At 46.0% G+C, this 18,488-nt stretch overlaps 1 protein-coding gene across 2 annotated transcripts; it reads left to right on the top strand.

Annotated features, from left to right (window-relative positions):
- On the top strand, nucleotides 1-18,488 carry LOC129383382 (uncharacterized). Of its 2 annotated transcripts, none has more exons than XM_055067908.2 (7): nucleotides 1-110; nucleotides 7,586-7,789; nucleotides 9,647-9,717; nucleotides 10,732-10,827; nucleotides 12,188-12,235; nucleotides 16,577-16,621; nucleotides 18,300-18,488. In XM_055067908.2, the coding sequence occupies exons 2-7, from the start codon at nucleotides 7,591-7,593 to the stop codon at nucleotides 18,372-18,374; spliced, it is 534 nt and encodes a 177-aa protein (XP_054923883.2). In that variant the 5' UTR covers nucleotides 1-110; nucleotides 7,586-7,590; the 3' UTR covers nucleotides 18,375-18,488. The 2 variants fall into 2 exon arrangements, with proteins under 2 accessions (XP_054923883.2, XP_054923882.2); XM_055067907.2 differs by lacking the exon at nucleotides 1-110 and adding an exon at nucleotides 821-956.

Below are 18,488 nucleotides of genomic sequence, written 5' to 3'. Positions count from 1 at the left end.
AGTACAGCATTTCAAGATAAACTAGGTTCTCTAACAAACATGAGGCCGCCATTTTGTAGCGGTCGTCTACAACTCCCCGCTCAACGTTTGGAAGCTTCCTCGCGGAAAAGGTAATTCGTTGTTATAGAGAATGAAATTCGCGTATTACCGCCTTCTCCCGCAGCAGCGATCTGTCCATTGTATCCAGATATTGCTGATTTCAAAAATAAACTGAGGGACAAATACAGAGATAAATGATATTTGTACAGGATCGTCCTATGCACTCGCAATGTCTTTCCAATCAAGTGGAACATATATTTGCAGAATTGTCCCTCTTACTGAGTAAAACTTGTCTGGAAAGAGAATGAGAGCGTAGCGGGGAAATTCTAGACGTTCCTGTCAAATGTGTTGGCCCCGATGCATCAGAAGACATAATGACATATCATCGAATTATTCGTATACAGCAAACGTTTAGCGTTCTGTATATGAAAGAGAATCTTTCTTTGCTAAACCCTCCCAGAATTTGGCTGTCCTGCCGAATATATATATATATATATATATATATATATGCGAAGCTTACATAAAGGTACGTTCAGCCCCGTTTAGCGTAAAAAAATGGCTTCCTACATAAAACCTGCAAATATAACGTCAGTTCACAGACATCTTTAAAGCACACCAATAAGTTATAAAAGTGGTCAATTGAATTTGATGGAAATTTACTTATTTAATGTATTCTTTATTTGATTTAGTCCCTCACTATGTGCCACTAGATATTGTGGCCAATCCTTCCGAATGAGTATGGACAACTAGATACGTATCCTACCATAACACATTAAGACGTCACCTGTGGTCACAGATGTCTCTAAAGCAAGCCGATCTGTTGAAACAAAGGGTTAATTATATTTCCCGAAGCCGCTCAGTATGGGTCCAGGGGGATAATTGCGGCATAAGAGCCACGGTCCATTGCGGCATAAGAGGTACGTACAGAAACCCTAAATGTTGCTAGATAGGTGTCCTACTTTTCAGTGCATACACCTGCCGTCACCAGATTGTATACATCGCCGTTAGCTGTAAAACATTGAATTATCGGCTTCATTTAAACTTCACTTCGTGTAGATTCCACGAAGTGCGTTGGATCTGCATGAGTCTTTTAGTTGTTTTTTTATGTCAATATATTCTACATTCTCTTCAGTTTTGTAGGTTCCTCATGGGCGATTTTGTCTGCGTATCTATTTGGTTTTGATGATTTCTCAGGTTTGTTGTGAGATGTTGCAGAAGTGAAGAACTTCCTCTAATATTTTGTTTGTTTTTTTTGTTCTTAAAGTGAGTATCTCTGAATGCTTGCGAAAAACCTCTTTCCTTCAACCTCTACATCAGCATAAAAGAAAATGAGACTCATATTTCTGTATTTTTTTTTTTTAGTTTCAAGTGACTGACCCACGTTTGGATGCGAGCTGCTAAATAGTTGAAACGTCTCAATTCACCTGTAACCAGCATCCATTCGCCTAAAATTTTACCTTATTTAAAGCCTGCAACATGCTGTACTTGTTGCCAACATTTTCACTCCATAATAAATAAATAAATAAAATAATTGAAAGTCACTGAAATATCCTTACGTTATTTGAGTGCGAAAGCACTATGACTTCTCGATTCGTTACGTCCATGATACGTGACGTCATACATTGTCACGTGTCCTTCAAAACTCAACCTTAGTCTACCTTAATCCATGTTCTGATTTGTACCAACCTTAATCCACTTTAATCCACCTTTCTCTCATTTGTACCATCCTTAATCCACCTTAATCACTCTTAACGTCGCACCCATCTGGCTGCGATGGTAGAGACGTGTGCAATCACGGACGCGATAGACCCACCTTTAGTCATCGATAACTGTGGAGCCACCATGGCGTCGAAGGAGCGTGCTCGTCTGCCACACCGGAGGTCTGGGTTCGGTACCTACCGAAACCCAAATGTGCCAAATTGTCTTTCCAAAGCCATTATTTTCTGTGTTTGCATTAACTTTCATGAGAAATTTGACGTCAATCCGAGCATTGTTTTGACGTGTTCTCACTCTTCGCGCCGTGGTCCATCGCGCGATTACGCCGAATTTTCTGCCTCATGGGACATATAATGATTTCGAATTAATAAATAAATGAATAGTTAAGTAAATAAATCATGCAGTATGTATAGTTATTTGCTGTAGCGAGACCACATCTATGTGAGACGTGCAGCTTACGTACGGGCACTCATATCGCTTCGTGAAACTCTCGCTTTTATCCGCTTTGTGCATGCGTCTTACGTACCTGAAACGATTAAGCACTTCACAGATGTTTCCGCGAATACGCTTGAAGAGACAGAGACTAAAATAGTTTCAGTTGTATGGCTGAATTACGCTTGTAAGATATCAAAAAGCATCCCTTACCCTGAGAAGAGTCTTGAGGAGCCGGAAAAGACGCAAAAATTAAATTTAAACTGATGGCGACACCATCTTGGTGTTCCTGAACCTGCTTGTGATGACGTCATGGATTTTGATCGCGTCTGCTTGCACAAAGTTCATTTTAACGCGACAGCGTTAAAGGTCCCGTGTCGCACAAAATCCGATGTCAACTTCTCCGTCGGCGAAGTTTTCCGCGAGCGAAAATTTCCGCTTATTTTTAGGGCACATATGTAGGCCACGCCTTGCTATATGACGTGTGGTATGTGCGGGTCATATTCCCACATCATTCTAACACTTAAGGCTGCTCGCACCTTGTCTCATATTCTTGGCAAAATTAATCTTCGTAATTTTGAGAATGGCAGCCCGCAAACTTATGTCCTGAAACAAAACATTCACCGCGCATGCCTTTTATGTGAAATCCTCTGAGATTTAAGCATTAAAAGTGCAAAACGATAACAAAACCTGGAAATGGTGCATTTTTCTGGCGTGACTCTGCACAACCTCCGGGATGGTCAAACGTAGGACCCCGCGTTTCTACCACAAAGCTCGCCCTTCGTGCATAGCGTTCGCCGCCAGGGTTTCCCGGTGAACGTCATCGTTACACAAGCTGCAGTCGCCGGGAAGCATGAGATGTAGCCAGAGAAATGCTATCGGCGTTTCATTCTTAAAGGCGAAGCTTAAGCGTCGTTCTTTTCTTTTTTATCAGTAAACGTGGACGACAGTCTTTTCTAAAAAAAAAATCGATAAATAGAAGTCGCTGAGCTCAGAGAACTCTCACCAAGTCACAACAGCCCAAACATGACAAATACTTTTTAATTTCGTGACGTCGTCATACATACGTACAGCTGTTTCGTTTCGTAACTAAATTTGCATTTAAAAGTGCAGTTTCAATCTGCATTTTCTCTTCTGACCTATGCCGCGAATTTGAAGAGAGAAAAAAAAAGCCGTTTAGAAAGAATACGTCTTTTGTGTGTTTCTCTTTTAATGTTCCTTATAGGGAAGTCCGCTGCACGTGTCCTTTTGTAGTCAAAGAGCAATGATGTACGACGCATGCGCAGAGAGACCGCTAAGCGTCGGTGAAGATAGCAGGAGGCGTGCTTTTGTGAAGAAAACATCGGGAAAGGAAAACCTTTACACGCCTGAAAGAGTCATTGGGTGATGTGTAGGTGCGTGTGAACATGCCTGGTCGGCGCAATTTGGTCAACACCTCTTAGAAACAAAGTGATGGAGAGCAAGACGTGGGTAGTGTGAAATGCGGACTCTAGCTTTGCTTTAATGCGTAAGCATACGTGGCGAGTACCCCAGCAAAAATATGTCGTGTATCTGCCTTGTATCTGCAACATAAATGCGCACTTGGAAACCTGCGTAATGTGCTTCCGACCACGAACTGAGCATCATCAACGATGCCAGTCCAACGCAAGTCAAAACAAGTAATCGTTATAATAACGTAATGGTGAATGATTGGTAACGTTAGAAAAAGAAAGAAAAAGGAAACTGGTTCTGTCATCGCCCCCGCGGCAAGATCGTAAGAAAAAAACAAGACATTAAAGAAGTCAAAACCCGAAATCGTTACGACAGTGTGTAATAGTAGATGATTGGCAGCGATGGGTAGCCTTGCATAAGCTAGCTAAATAAGCAAGCAAAACCGAAGTAGCAGCCGAGCCAAAGAATGGTTACGCATTAGTATACAGACAACTCTCAGAATTTTTGTAGTATTTTTTTTTATAATGCGCGGTTTGGTTGTACGTTTGTGTCAGGTTCGGTGAAGTGTGTGCCGTGTTTTACCACGTGGAACATGCGAAGATAAACGTTTGCAAGACATTCTAGGCCGCACACCATGGATCTAGCGGATGTCTCTTAGGCACCATTGCGCAACACATTATATTACCAAACACACAAAACTGTGGCATATGTAATATTTCATCAATTAGAAAGTGCGCGAAATGATTCTACAATTCTTTTAGGACAGTGCCCTTTTTTTTCTTTTCTTAGAATGTTTTAATAAAATTAGGTTATACAGGAAAGATGTTCTTTGTTTAGACGCGTGGATCCCAGAAGAGTACGAGTTTCATGCTCTCGGATAAGCCGCCAAATTTAGCGAGTCGATGGAATAGTGTGAGTTTTAATAGCCCGTAAATGGGAATGTCATACCACATTAACGAGTGTGTAGCTCTACTTTATTACTGTAATAACAATTTCTTTTTCTCCCCGAAATTGGGTCCCTCTCTTACCTTCTTCTCTTACCTTGAGAAGAGTCTCTGAGAAAGCTTCTCTTACCATGAGAGGAGTCTTGGTAAGTAGGAAAAGACGCAAAAACTAAATTTAAACTGGCGGCGACACCACCTCGGTATGAACGACGGCTGCAGAAGTTGCTGAAGAGCGTACCAGAAGCTCGGCGACGGGCTCGTATCGGCATCCTGCTGGGCTGCAAGGGCGTGTGGATCAACGACGACGTCCGGACGCGGCAGGCGGTGGCGACAAAAGCGTGCCACATGTCACGCGATGCCGCGCGCGAAGAATATCGGCCGACTGTTCCGCCTGGACCATGGACCTTGCGGCCGGAAGCACTGACGGGACGTTTGAAGCACATCGAGGAGGGCTGGGTTTAGGGCGCGACTTGACGTTCGCGTACGTCACCGGGGCGGCAATGTGAGCGTGCTGGTGGACTGGCGGGTAAGCCTCTGCAACCTGCTCGCGCATGGCCTGCTGCGCGGCCGAGGACAAAAGTTGGACAGGCTCCTGGGTGTGAGGGAGCAGGAGGAGCTCTTCCTGCTCCCTCACCCCAGCTCCCACCTCTTCACGAGTGAAGACTTTGATATAAGATAGCAGAGACCCGCCATCAGTCTGCCCAGTAGCAGTCGCCAAGCTGAATAGTGAGGACACGTGAAGAACAGTTTGGCGGGCGAGCATTCGTTGCGGGGTGTGATTCGACCAAGCTTTGCTAGTAGGTGTCTTCGGCTGCGACGGTGGTAGGATTGTTAGCCTAGGAGCGTTTCGAAAGCGCCGACGTCAATGTCCTTGAGTATTTGCTTAATGTTATTTTCCTCCGTCATCACTCGGCTCGCTCGGTTTCAAAGATATATGTCGTCCTCGATAAAACTAGTGAAATTCAAACCCGCCTGTTGCGCTCGATGGCGGAGGTGTTGTTCGGCGCGAACCTTTCGCACGGCCAGACGGCCTAGTACCTCCGCGAAGGCAGCCTTAAAGTACTTCCACGTCGCAATGGTTGCCTTGCGGTTTCGGAACCAGATATAGGCGTCATCTGTGAGATAAATATTAACGTTGTTGAGGTTTGTGGGATTGTACCATTTGTTGTGGTTGCCCACGTGTTCGTACGACGAAAACTAGTCATTGACGTCAGTATCAGCGGTGCCACTGAAGACAGCTTGGTCTCGGTGACGAGCGGCACCGCACGTGACTGGTCAACCTCACGAAATTGGTCACTCACCGGCATCGTCTTTCTCTGTGTTGGCGGTAGCGGCCGGAAAAGGGCGGCTCCGGAGTTCCAGGGCGAGTCGTTAGGTGCCACGCACCCCCAGCAAGTGCTACGGGGTTTATTGACGGTTAGCGGGAAGTCCAGTCACGTCGGTCCAGCGCAGAGAGTAGCTGAGCAGTTCCAGCCAAGCGCCAACACGAGGAAGGCAGCAACACCAATGATGATGAAGATGATTATGATGTAAAGCAATGAAGGTGGCTAGTTGGTGAACGTTCATGGTTATATTGCGCTTAGTTTTACACTGACGATTTTAAGCAAAGGCCAGGACGTGGACGTACGTAGTGCAAACTACCAACTGCTTAATACTGTTAAAGAATGCGCTTATGTACAAGGAGATATGGCGCGCGGTGGAGGGGGGGGGGGGGGGGGGGAGACATATAAAATATATGACAAGGTGCCGACATGTGATCTTAGTTCGGGGCAGGCATACATCGTTCACTTGCACCCGTTCGCCCTGGCAAACTCGACCTCAGCTTCGATAAGCGCGATGGACGGAGTGCTTATGCACATCTCTTTTTCTTTAGCTATCGGAAGCGCCTCCCATATTTCTCGCTCCGTTTTTGTTTTTGATGTGCAAATGACTGTGGTGCTTTCTAGTAGCGGAGAGCATTTGCATTGTTTGCAGTGTGCAGCCAAGTTGCTAGGTGCTGTCAGAAGCTGACACGTGTGTTTGTGCTCCCGTAACTTATCATTGGCGCTATATAATGCGCTATTATAATGGCGCTACGTACGTCCACGTCCTGTCCTTCACTTAAAATCGTCAGTGTAAAACTAAGCGCAATATAACCATGAATGATTATGATGTGGTCTCAACACTGATCCTTTTGTCTGTCTTTCTCATTTCAGGCGCCATGCGGCCGCAGCGATTCTTGGGCTGTCTTCGTCATTAAAGAAGGTTAATTCAATTATATGGGCATTTCAGGTGAAATTCCATCGTCATCGTCGTCGCCGTGATGTTTCGCTTAAACTCCAAGTGTGACAACAACGAAGCCGCGCGCCGTATGCTGTTGGTGCGAGCGAAAGCTTGCGAGGTTGAGCCGAACATAGTAGCTTGATGCGGCGGGGACTTCTCGCGCTTGGGAGGGACGAAGGCCTGGAGAGTGCTCGCCGTCTTCCCACGCACGCAAAGGGGAGGGGGGTCGAGCAGGAACATGTGTGCGTTAGGATGGGGGAGGGGGCAGATTTATGCCCCTCTCCTCTTCTACTCCGGCTGCGGCGGCTGAGCACGGCTGCCAGCGCCCTATTTTGAAGGCAATCTGCGATGGGTTCGAAGGCCAGGCGACCCGAGGTAGCTGATGGCTTCGTGTGCGCTTTGCTCTCGCGCACCCAGTTCGCATTGAAATAAGAGGCAGCCCGAAAGGGAATTCGCTCGCCGCTGCTGCCGCTTTTCATCACGTCAGTGTTCTGGCAGCGAGTGCCCTTGGTCATCAATTGAGAAGCGTTCGTGTTTGCCTATGCGCGCTTGACATCGTGCTCGTTGATTTAATTTGTAAGCGAAAGTTTACAGCAGTTTATGCAGCTCATAAACCGACTGACCTTCGCATAACTGTATTTTGCTATCGCAAGCAATGCTTCGCCTTTCGGGTAAAACTGCGCCTTTCTTTTTTTGTCTTTTGCCTTCCTCCATGCTCGATTCTAATTTTCTTTTCTCCGTGTACTCTTTTTTCTCCGCAGACCATATGGCTGGCGATGTCATGAGATTCCCGTCGACCATTTCGTCATGCCTCGTTTTACTCCTGCTTCTGCTCGGAACAGCACTTGCTCGAGGCCAACGCGATTGGGACCGACATCACCACGAACCGAGAATGTCACGCGGAAGGCGACCACCGAGACACCCCGACTATGAGGACATTCCAGTTCCCATGGAATGCCCGTGGTGTGAGTGCACTGCGAACGAGATAGTCACGTGACTGAGGAGAGCCTGGCTGACTGTTAAACTACAGTCAGCCTACACTACACTACCGGAAAATATTAAGTCGAGCTCGATTGAATGTTTAGGCTTCTGCAGGGACAAATTCATCATTCGTAGCTATAACGCAGCTTTTGTAAGCGAGAAAGTGGCAAATGAAAAATCGGAGTGACGTCATCTGTTGTCTACTATGGCACCCATAATGTGACGTCAGCACTGGCTGATTCTCAATGGCATAGACCGAAGTCACGTGGAGATTACGTCAATTCTTTCGTTTTGGCGACGGACAGTTGAAATTCAGCAGGAATGGGAAATCCGGCGGCAATTTTCTACGCAACAGAATGGTATATTGGCGCACAGAAAAGGGTGATAGGCTTCTCGACGATAAACTGTCGACCTAGCTCGACCTAATATTTTTTTCTCAGTGTCTCTTTAAATGAAAGAGGAAGCGAAACAAACGAAGAGAATTGAAGGGCTTAATTTTTATGGCAATAAATGTACGAATCGAGCTAGCAGAAATGGAAGAACGATAGCTTTTGCTGCTGGTGGCAGCCGAACCCACAGCCTTCGCATGACTCGTGCGATGTTCTCCCTACACAGACCGATCTCATCACGTTCAATGGCACTTGCAAACCCAACTTGCCGGCGCCATAATTCCAGTATAGTTCCGAGTGCTTTTTCGCCATACTTGGGTTCGAAGCGAGCTGGGAGAGAATGCCATTGTGAGCGTTTCCCTTTTTTAGAAACAGGTGGAGATTGAAGTATTTTCAACCCCGAGCATACGGTGCAGGGTGCCATCCGGGAAGTCTCATCTCGCTGAATTCCCCGCCCTTTCCTCTCTGTTCTTACCTCTCTTTTCCCTCTCTATCCTCGCTTTCTTACTTGCTCATTGCACGGCTAAGCTGGTGCGTCACGATAACAAGGAAGACGTACGCCCTTCTTACCACAGTCGCTCTTCTTCAGCCCCCTTAAGCACTAGTGCGCTATCTTTCGCTGGAGCGGTGCTACATGGAAGCTTGCGAAATCCACGGTCTCTGGTATTGCAGGTCTATTGGATAGTCCTGCCGAGCCTTCGCCACCTTGATCTGTCCATCCGCTTCACCGATTATTTCCTTGCACGTACTTGAAACTAAGCAACTGTGAGTGTTATCCAGTGCTACTCGGGGCCTTGTATGCTGACGATAACGGCGCTCGTGGAACATGCGCCGTGTCATTTGGAAATTGAAAGAAGTCGTTAACTTTGAAGTGACTTTAATTCTGGCCCACGTTCACGGCGTTTCACGGGAGATAGTATCTGTCATTGTGGAGAAGCTTGCGAACAGCTGACCGAGTCAAATGGGCGTGTCGAACTTGCTGTGGCGCAGCCTAAAGTCAAAGTGTCCTTCTGCCTGCGTCGTGACAAGAAACTTCCTTCATCGAAAACGATCACAGCATCACAGAGGGGCAGGAAGCCCCTCTCCTACACCCGGCTTCTTTCTGAGCGGTAGAGTCGGCAACCCTAGTCGTAATTCGTTGTAACCTGTTCAAAACATGTCCGACCTACCTGCTGGCTAGTCATTTAATCAGGTGATTGGCACCAGTCATCTTGTGAGTCCATATCTCTGTAATGGAGCGTTACTCCAAGGGCACAGCTTGTCACCGATCGCTGTCGTTGTTGTCGAAGCGCTGGCTCTAAGCTGAGGCTTTTTTTGTTGATTCACTGTTCTTGTGCACCTGAGATATCGACGTTTTCAATCTGATCTGTTCAGTTATGTTCTGAAGCTTCTGCACGGGTTAAAAACTGTAACATGTCGGCTTTTTTTCCTGCTTTAATTTTTTTTTTTCAGTCACGAATGCGTTGTTCCAGTGCATGAAAACCAGGATGTCTATGCGGCGATTTCAACTCGTCACGCGCGAAGTAAGTTCAACAAGATCTCTATCACTCTCAGTAATCATCACCGAGTCGGGTGAAATTGTAGTCCCAATATTTGGTGCACTAGAAAATACCCAAAAACATGCCTCGTGAGCATTGAAGTTTCACGTTAAAATTACTAGGACGAAATCTTGAAGAAAAGTCCCAAGAAATTCTTGGAGAGAAGTTTGTTAGGCTGTTACCAGCTAGACAGTGCCGTATTGCAACGTGGGGCATCAAATTTCGCGGGATAGAGCTCAGTTAGAGACAAGATTACTAATGAACATTTCCAGCTTATTAACTCTATGTTTTCAAGTTGTTGATGCAGAAATCAAGTGCGCCAGGACACAATGCACGACCTTTCGCGGTAAACATTGTGAACTGGCATTATATATTTACGAGAAAGAAGTATTTAACATCTGCTGCAAACTGAACGGCTGTTTCAGTTAATGCTTTCAACAGCGGGTTATTAGGCATTACGGAAAACTGTTACTTTAACAGCAATGCATTTCACTGCACACTTTAGGATCGCAGTTCTTTAAAACAGTCCAAGGCATATAGTCTTTAGAAAAACGTTCGGATGAAAATTTGGTGCTTCATAATAAACTGGCGATTACGGTGCGCCTTCTAATATACGCCGCTGCTATGAAGCTTGGTCAGTAAATAATATCATTTTAGTGCTAATCTCACTTTTTAACGATAAAACTGAAACAGTATATAGTCGCAGAAAAACAAGATCCATTGTCGATTTTCAGCGTTCTTGTCAAATAAGTGGGTGTCCCTCATTTCAGATATTTATATTTTGTGTACACTAATTTAACGTTCGAAATGTCAAATTCGGGAACGTCAACTTAGATTTCACCGGATATCGGAGGTTAAACATAAAGTTTAGGAGAGCCACCTAATTGACTTTGTACATATAGCACTAAGAATTTAGCAAGAAAGCCACGTATACTGAGACGAAACATTGAATTCTCGTATACTTGCTTCTTCGTTCTCACTGTCCTGCCACCTGGCCAGATGAGAACTGACCGTTTTATCAGTGGTTTCCTCAGCTGCTTGACCGTAAGAAGCGTTGAAGCGCCGGATAAGATCTACTGCACCGACAAAGAGTCCGTAAGTTAGAGCTGGCGCAGCTTACTTGTATATTTTTTTGTTTTAGTTCTCTACATATCTCTACATGAGGGCATACGCAGCTTACTTGTTTTTTTTTTTTTAGTTCTCTACATATCTCTACGTGAGGGCATATCGGGGGAGAATGGCGCCGCCTAGCAGTATAATAGAAGACGGAGCTAGGCAGAGCGAGTTCCAAAACGTTGCAATTCTCTGCTCCCACGTGATCATCTTCTGCGCCACGATGTCATGAAACACACACCGCCCGCAAAATGAAGCCGAAACTTGCTTGCATAAGAGCTGTCGTGACGAATTAGTCGGGGCGCTTTGAGGCTTACAAGTACGCTTTCTACGGCCTAAATGTTTAAAGCCCTCCCCTCCCCCCCCAAAAAAAAATTTACAGAATTAAGAAATATTAGATCGCTATGCATTAAAGCGGTATAAGAACGCAGGAGTAGGCCTTCAACATTGATTTCGCCTTCAAGATTGTGGAGCTCTCATACGAAGCACAGCACTGATAAAAAAAGGAATAGCGTTCTGCATTACGGCAACAGGTGGCAACCCAGTTCAAGTATGCACGTCATGCAGCGTGAAAATTCCAAAATATGCTATTTTGGAGACTCGTAGATTAGTGGTCGCAAGGGGCTTTCGTTTTCCCTGCGTAAGCAATCCCGCTTGGCTCTCAGAGAAACTCAAGCAGACCTCGGGATCTTGGGCGTGCAGGCTCCTTGCGTCTGCCCGTCCAGAACTTCCTGACAGCAACGGGAAGTTCAAGCACTTCTCAGAAGACTTAAGTTAGTAGCGAGACAATATAGTTATTCAACCCTAGGATACAAAAAAAATCACCGTTTAACAGGTCATACTCATCACAAGCCGCTTGAATTTCACCAGAATAACGGACTGTGACTGGCGAAGTTGTTCGTGACGTCAACCAAAGTATCACCGAGGTGTCTGATTCGAGTACAGCGACAAATGACCTGCGCTATATCCTGCCCTGTCTCCTTGCCGAACTGTTGGCCTCAGTTAGGAGGCAACGTTTCGAAGACGTGATGTCTGCGTTAGAGGAATCTGTCTCCATCCTGCCTAAGACGAATGTTCCAACATTTTGGCAAGGCTAACGTTTTGACAAGATGTATTTTGTCTTCGCCAGGGGGACCTACCTTCGCCTTAAGGAAGATCAATCATTACCTGAACGCTAGATTCGGGCTTTCTAGACAGTGCAAATGAGAGGCGCGGTGGCAATTAAGCTTTTTTAACCCAAACAGACGCTTGGCTATGTGAATAATTATTCTTGATTCTGAAGCCTATTCACGGTTATACTTCTATTTTGTGCCTGCCCCTTTCTTACAATTTCATTTCTTAGGTGCATATCTTGAAGTCTTGCGTAAAAGACAATCTCTCCGGACAGAGCGTAAGTAATCCGCATATTCTACCTATACTACATTCTCGTTTCGGTTCATGCTAGTCCACCTACTTATGCTCGCCTGCGAAACCTACCCCAACACCTGTCTCAACTGACTGGATAACTCAGCCATTCATCCATTTCAATGCCAAAGCATTATATATACCCCATTACGCGAAAATCAATTGTAGTCGACCTGAGTTAAAGATAGCACGAAAAATTGTAGATGGCGCATAAAATAAAAACAAGTAAAAAAAACTATCGGATTAACGTCGAATTCCTCAGCGAAGTTCCCGTCAATAATATAGATCAGTGGCTTTGAAGAAAAAATTTGGCATAATATAATTTGGGCGGGAATCAAATCCGGGCCTCCGAGATGCGAGACGAGCACGCTTCCACCACGTCACGGCGGCTCCACGGTTCCACCTGGTTTGATTGGTGCGTTCGTCATTGGGCACGTGACAGCTGCAAGCCAATGGGGACGAGGTGGCGCCACGTCACGATTGTATAAGATGAGCGCGTTTATGGCGTTCCGAGGTCTACAGACGGTATAATGCTTTCGTACACTCGCACGGAGGCAGTCTTAATTGTCTCTGACGAATTTTTCCTTCATTGGATTTGACGGCTCGGAACTCTTCATGGGTTGTGAGAAGATGCGCAGGAAGGCTTCGGCACAATTGCGAGCCCCCTGAGATCGGTGACGTGCACCTAGTTAATACCATTCAAACTTCCCCGCACCAAACAAGTCCCTATAGCGAAATGCCGTTTGAAACCATACACAATTAGAAACCTTCATTGTCACCGTCGTAATTGGGTGTACCATTAGGTGCCGCCAAAAAGTTCAACCGGGAACGCCTCTTTGCAAGTAAAACGCTCGGAGCGCCATCAATCTCCACCTCATAGTGTGCTTTCCTAACTGGAATTATTATGTATCTGCAACGAGCGATCGCTTACAGCATGGCCAGTATGTGAAAGCACGGCCTTCGAGATTAGCTTCCCTTACTCTAAGGGAACCGTCGCCGACGTGTGCGATGGGACTAACTACCTATTCAGGGAAGCTAAATGTCCATTGGAATCCCGCGTGGGTACCTGTACATCATCCCACGCGCACCCAGTGCTCACCTCTCCCTCTTTTGCTTTTTCTATTCCCCCTTTTTCATATTCCCACTGTAGGGTGGAAAACCTGGAGCTCGTCTAGTTGATTTCCCTGCCTTTCCTCCCCTTGCTATCTCTCTCCCTCTCTCTCTCTCTCCCCACCAAGTGCACCAGTTTACTGTGCCCGCGCACGTTCGACATCATCATCATCAGCCTGGCTACGCCCGCTGCAGGGCAAAGGCCTCTCCCACACCTCTCCAACTACCACGCTCATGCGCTAATTGTGGCCACGTTGTCCCTGCAAACTTCTTAATCTCATCCGCCCACCGAACCTTCTGCCGCCCACTGCTACGTTTCCCTTCCCTTGGAATCCAGTCCCTAAGCCTTAATGACCATCGGTTATATTCCCTCCTCATTACATGTCCTGCCCATGCCCATTTCTTTTTCTTGATTTCAACTAAGATGTCGTTAACTCGCGTTTGTTCCCTCACCCAATCTGCTCTTTTCTTATCCCCTGACGTTAGGCCTATCATTCTTCTTTCCATAGCTCGTTGCGTCGTCCTCAATTTAAGTAGAACCCTTTTCGTAAGCCTCCAGGTTTCTGCCCCGCAGGTGAGTACTGGTAAGACACAGCTGTTATACACCTTTCACTTGAGGAATAATGGCAACCTGCTGTTCATGATCTGAAAATGCCTGCCAAACGCACCCTAGCCCATTCTTATTCTTCTGATTATTTCAGTCTCATGATCCGGATCCGGGGTCACTACCTGTCCTAAGTAGTTGTATTCCCTTACCACTTACAGTTCCTCGCTACATATCGTAAACTGCTGTTCTCTTCCGAGACTGTGTAACATTACTTTAGTTTTCTGCAGATTAATTTTTAGACCCACCCTTCTGCTTTGCCTGTCCAGGTCAGTGACCATGCATTGCAATTGGTCCCCTCGGTTACTAAGCAAGGCATCATCATCAGCGAATCGCAAGTTGCTAAGGTATTATCCATTAACTCTTATCCCCAAGTCTTCTCAATCCAGATTTCTGAATACCTCCTGTGAACACGCTGTGAATAGCATTGGAGAGATCGTATCTCCCTGCCTGCGCCCTTCTTTATGGGGATTTTGTTGCTTTCTTTATGGAGGACTACGGTGGCTGTGGTTCAGATACCAATGGCGGCCTGTCCGGACGCAGATATTCTTAGCACCCTCTGCTGCGTCACAGCTCTGACCGCCGCCGTGGTCAGTTGCTTCGCAGCTGCTGGGGACTGAGGGCCGGGGTTTGGTTGTATTCATAAAGGAGGTTGTGGCCAATCCTGCTCTGGTGAAGGAGTGAATTACCGGTTCTGGTCACCGGGATCAGGCCGCACTCCAGGCCTATTTATGTAATCTTATCAACACGCGGATTTTTTTTCATCCGGTGAAAGATTGCACGGCACAGGGATTCGAACCACGGTACTCTTGCATGCGAGGCAGATGCTCTACCTCTACGCCACGCTGCACGCTCTACACCCTGATTCGGCTCGTCTACACCCTGATTCCGTAATGCCTGCATGACGGCTGAGGTTTCGACTGAATCAAACGCTTTCTCGTAATCAATGAAAGCTATATATAAAGGTTGGTTATATTCCGCACATTTTTCTATCACCTGATTGATAGTGTGAATATGGTCTATTGTTGAGTAGCCTTTATGGAATCCTGCCTGGTCCATTGGTTGACGGAAGTCTAAGGTGTTCCTGATTCTATTTGCAATTACCTTAGCAAATACTTTGTAGGCAACGGACAGTAAACTGATCGGTCTATAAGTTTTCAAGTCTTTGGCGTCCCCTTTCTTATGGATGAGGATTATGTTAGCATTTTTCCAAGATTCCGGTACGCTCGAAGTCATGAGGCATTGCGCATGCAGGGTGGGCAGTTTCTCTAGAACAATCTGCCCACCATCCTTCAACAAATCTGCTGTTACCTGATCCTCCCCAGCTGCCTTCCCCCTTTGCATAGCTCCCAAGGCTTCCTTTACTTCTTCCGGTGTTACCTGTGGGATTTCGAATTCCTCTAGACTATTCTCTCTTCCATTATCGTCGTGGGTGCCACTGGTACTGTATAAATCTCTATAGAACTCCTCAGCCACTTGAACTATCTCATCCATATTAGTAATGGTATTGCCGGCTTTGTCTCTTAACGCATACATCTGATTCTTGCCAATTCCTAGTTTCTTCTTCACTGCTTTTAGGCTTCCTCCGTTCCTGAGAGCATGTTCAATTCTATCCATATTATACTTCCTTATGTCAGCTGCCTTACGCTTGTTGATTTACTTCGAAAGTTCTGCCAGTTCTATTCTGTAGGGTTAGAGGCTTTCATACATTGGCGTTTCTTGATCAGATCTTTCGTCTCCTGCGATAGCTTACTGGTATCCTGTCTAACGGAGTTACCACCGACTTCTGTTGCACACTCCTTAATGATGCCCACAAGATTGCCGTTCATTGCTTCAACACTAAGGTCCTCTTCCTGAGTTAAAGCCGAATACCTGTTCTGTATCTTGATCTGGAATTCCTCTATTTTCCCTCTTACCGCTAACTCATTGATCGACTTCTTATGTACCACTTTCTTCCGTTCCCTCCTCAGGTCTAGGCTAATTCGAGTTCTTACCATCCTATGGTCACTGCAGCGTACCTTGCTGAGCACGTCCACATCTTGTGTGATGCCAGGGTTAGCGCTGAGTATGAGGTCTATTTCATTTCTAGTCTCGCCGTTCGGGCTCCTCCACGTCCACTTTCGGCTATTTCGCTTGCGGAAAAAGGTATTCATTATCCGCATATTATTCTGTTCCGCAAACTCTACTAATAGCTCTCCCCTGCTATTCCTAGTGCCTATGCCATATTCCCCCACTGCCTTGTCTCCAGCCTGCTTCTTGCCTACCTTGGCATTGACGTCTCCCATCAGTATACTGTATTTTGTTTTGACTTTACCCATCGCCGATTCCACGTCTTCATAGAAGCTTTCGACTTCGTGGTTAACATGACTGGATCTAGGAGCGTAGACATGTACGACCTTCAATTTCTGCCTCTTATTAAGTTTCACAACAAGACCTGCCACCCTCTCGTTAATGCTATATAATTCCTGTGTGTTACCAGCTATATCCTTATTAATCAGGAATCCGACTCATAGTTCTCGTCCCTCCGTTAAGCCCCGATAGCACAGGACAATTACCGGTTCATTACCTATCAAATTCTTGCACTGATGTTTGCTCGAATGTGCGTTTTCGCAGAGGGCTCAGCGACAAGCAGCCACAGTACTTCTCAATGAAATGGAGGTGAGTCCGTTCAAATTGTTGAGGTAGGTAATTTAAGGCGTTAAAATCGAAGTTTTCCTAGAGATCCCCTAGTGGTAAAGTGTTGCTCGGCTGAAGATATCTTGTACGCGTTCCAAAATAGAACGGAGGTGGTCCTTTCCACCGAGCCGCACACGAATGGTCAATTTGAACCGTGACGAACGCCATGACGTCATTTGTGACGTGATATCTGCTGTCAATCATTCAGTGTCCTCTGCTATCGGACGAACGCAACGGAACGGACCGCCAATTTCGTGACGTAAAGAACGGACCGCCTCCGTTCCATTTTGGAACGCGTACAAGATCGCACCCAAAATGCCTTTGTACGATCTACCAAGCGTTGTTTAAATAGGAGCCCTGATGTACACATGGCTGCTCGTCTTAATCACTGGCTGATTTGTGTTAAAACTTCGCACAGGGGTGGCATTTTGCGGGGGTTTCGTTTAATGCCGAGTTTTCTAGCATTGCAGTCGAATCTCGTTAAATGAAAATTCAAGAGGCCGGTAGAACATGTTCCCGTTAACAGGAGTTTCGTTTACCGAGAAAAAATGTGCAGGTGTACGACACTATGTTTTACACTGTGTTAACACTGTTAGATATGTCATCCATCAAGAAGTGACTGTAGCAGCTAGATTGTCCCCTAGTTTGGGCTTAGTCGGTGACTTCTGGATTGACTAGGATTTGCATGTTTTTTTTTTTTTGTTTGTTTCGTGGAGACACCGGTGAAGTATAAAAGCAAAACTATCGCTCTGATTGCTCGACTCGGTGGTGGAATCAGTGCGAGGTCGTGCTGGTGGAGTCCAATTTATCGAACGTGTCATCCACCAATAAATAAAGTGGCGACGCCACCAGTGGTGGCGCCATCTGTCTGCGGACAATAAAATCAATCTGCCAATGTGGGCTGCGATATGTGCTTGTTGCTTGGCCATGCCATAACTGCATGTTATAGCAAAAAAAAATTATAACAGCAAAAACAAAGACTGCTGAAAACACATACATACGTTTGTGAAGTCGTAAGGGAAATGTAATAAAGACGTACTGGCATGACATTCCTCGAATTCATTGCGTTAAAGTGCCCAGCCTTCTAAACCATAGAAGAATGCTATCAATCTTCAGACTGCCCTATATAATTATAATAGCCATTCCACAAACATGTTTAGGTTTGAGTTTCCGGTAGGTGTACTTGTCATGACGTCATGATGCAGAGAGTGGACCCATGGGAGCGGAACATCGTGACGTTTCGGCATTCGCTTCAGCTCGATCGTCTGCAATTCTGCCACCCTTAGCCCGGCCCTGTGTAGCCGCATACCATGCGACCTTGCGAACCTAAGTGAACCCCAAAACGTCGCCATATTCTACGTCATGACATGAAACAGCGCCTCCAGGAAAAACAAAATAAAAATCATGTTTGCAGAAATGTACTTTAGCTAATTATTGAAGGCACTCTGTGGATTGCTGGTACTTTACTTCTTGGCTAGAAGGCCTGGACGTTCATTGACGAAAAAAAAAAGACTAAAGCACGATGACCTGTGCCTCATATCAAGGACTTTGTGGTTTTAGGGTAGGTCCGAGACTCAATAGCCCCATACCATGGATGCGAAGCTGTCGGTGTATACCTGCCGGGGAGGTTCTGCCACATGGCGTTCTTGTCTCGTTTCAGGAATGCCTGCACTACTATCATTATGATAGACTGAGCGTGCTTAGACACAGGACAGTGGCACATCACCTTTCATGACCTCGTCGTCCGTTTTCATTTGCTCCGAAAAAAGAACGGAAAAAAACAACGTGACATATCAGGAAAGTACACGCAAATAAACCACATGAGGCTACAGCGCCTCATTTCGCTCAA

Source organism: Dermacentor andersoni, chromosome 8 (assembly GCF_023375885.2).
Source record: "Dermacentor andersoni chromosome 8, qqDerAnde1_hic_scaffold, whole genome shotgun sequence".
Lineage (NCBI taxonomy): Eukaryota > Metazoa > Arthropoda > Arachnida > Ixodida > Ixodidae > Dermacentor > Dermacentor andersoni.
Note: the sequence above shows the minus strand (reverse complement) of the source record. Positions and strands in the feature narration are given on the sequence as shown.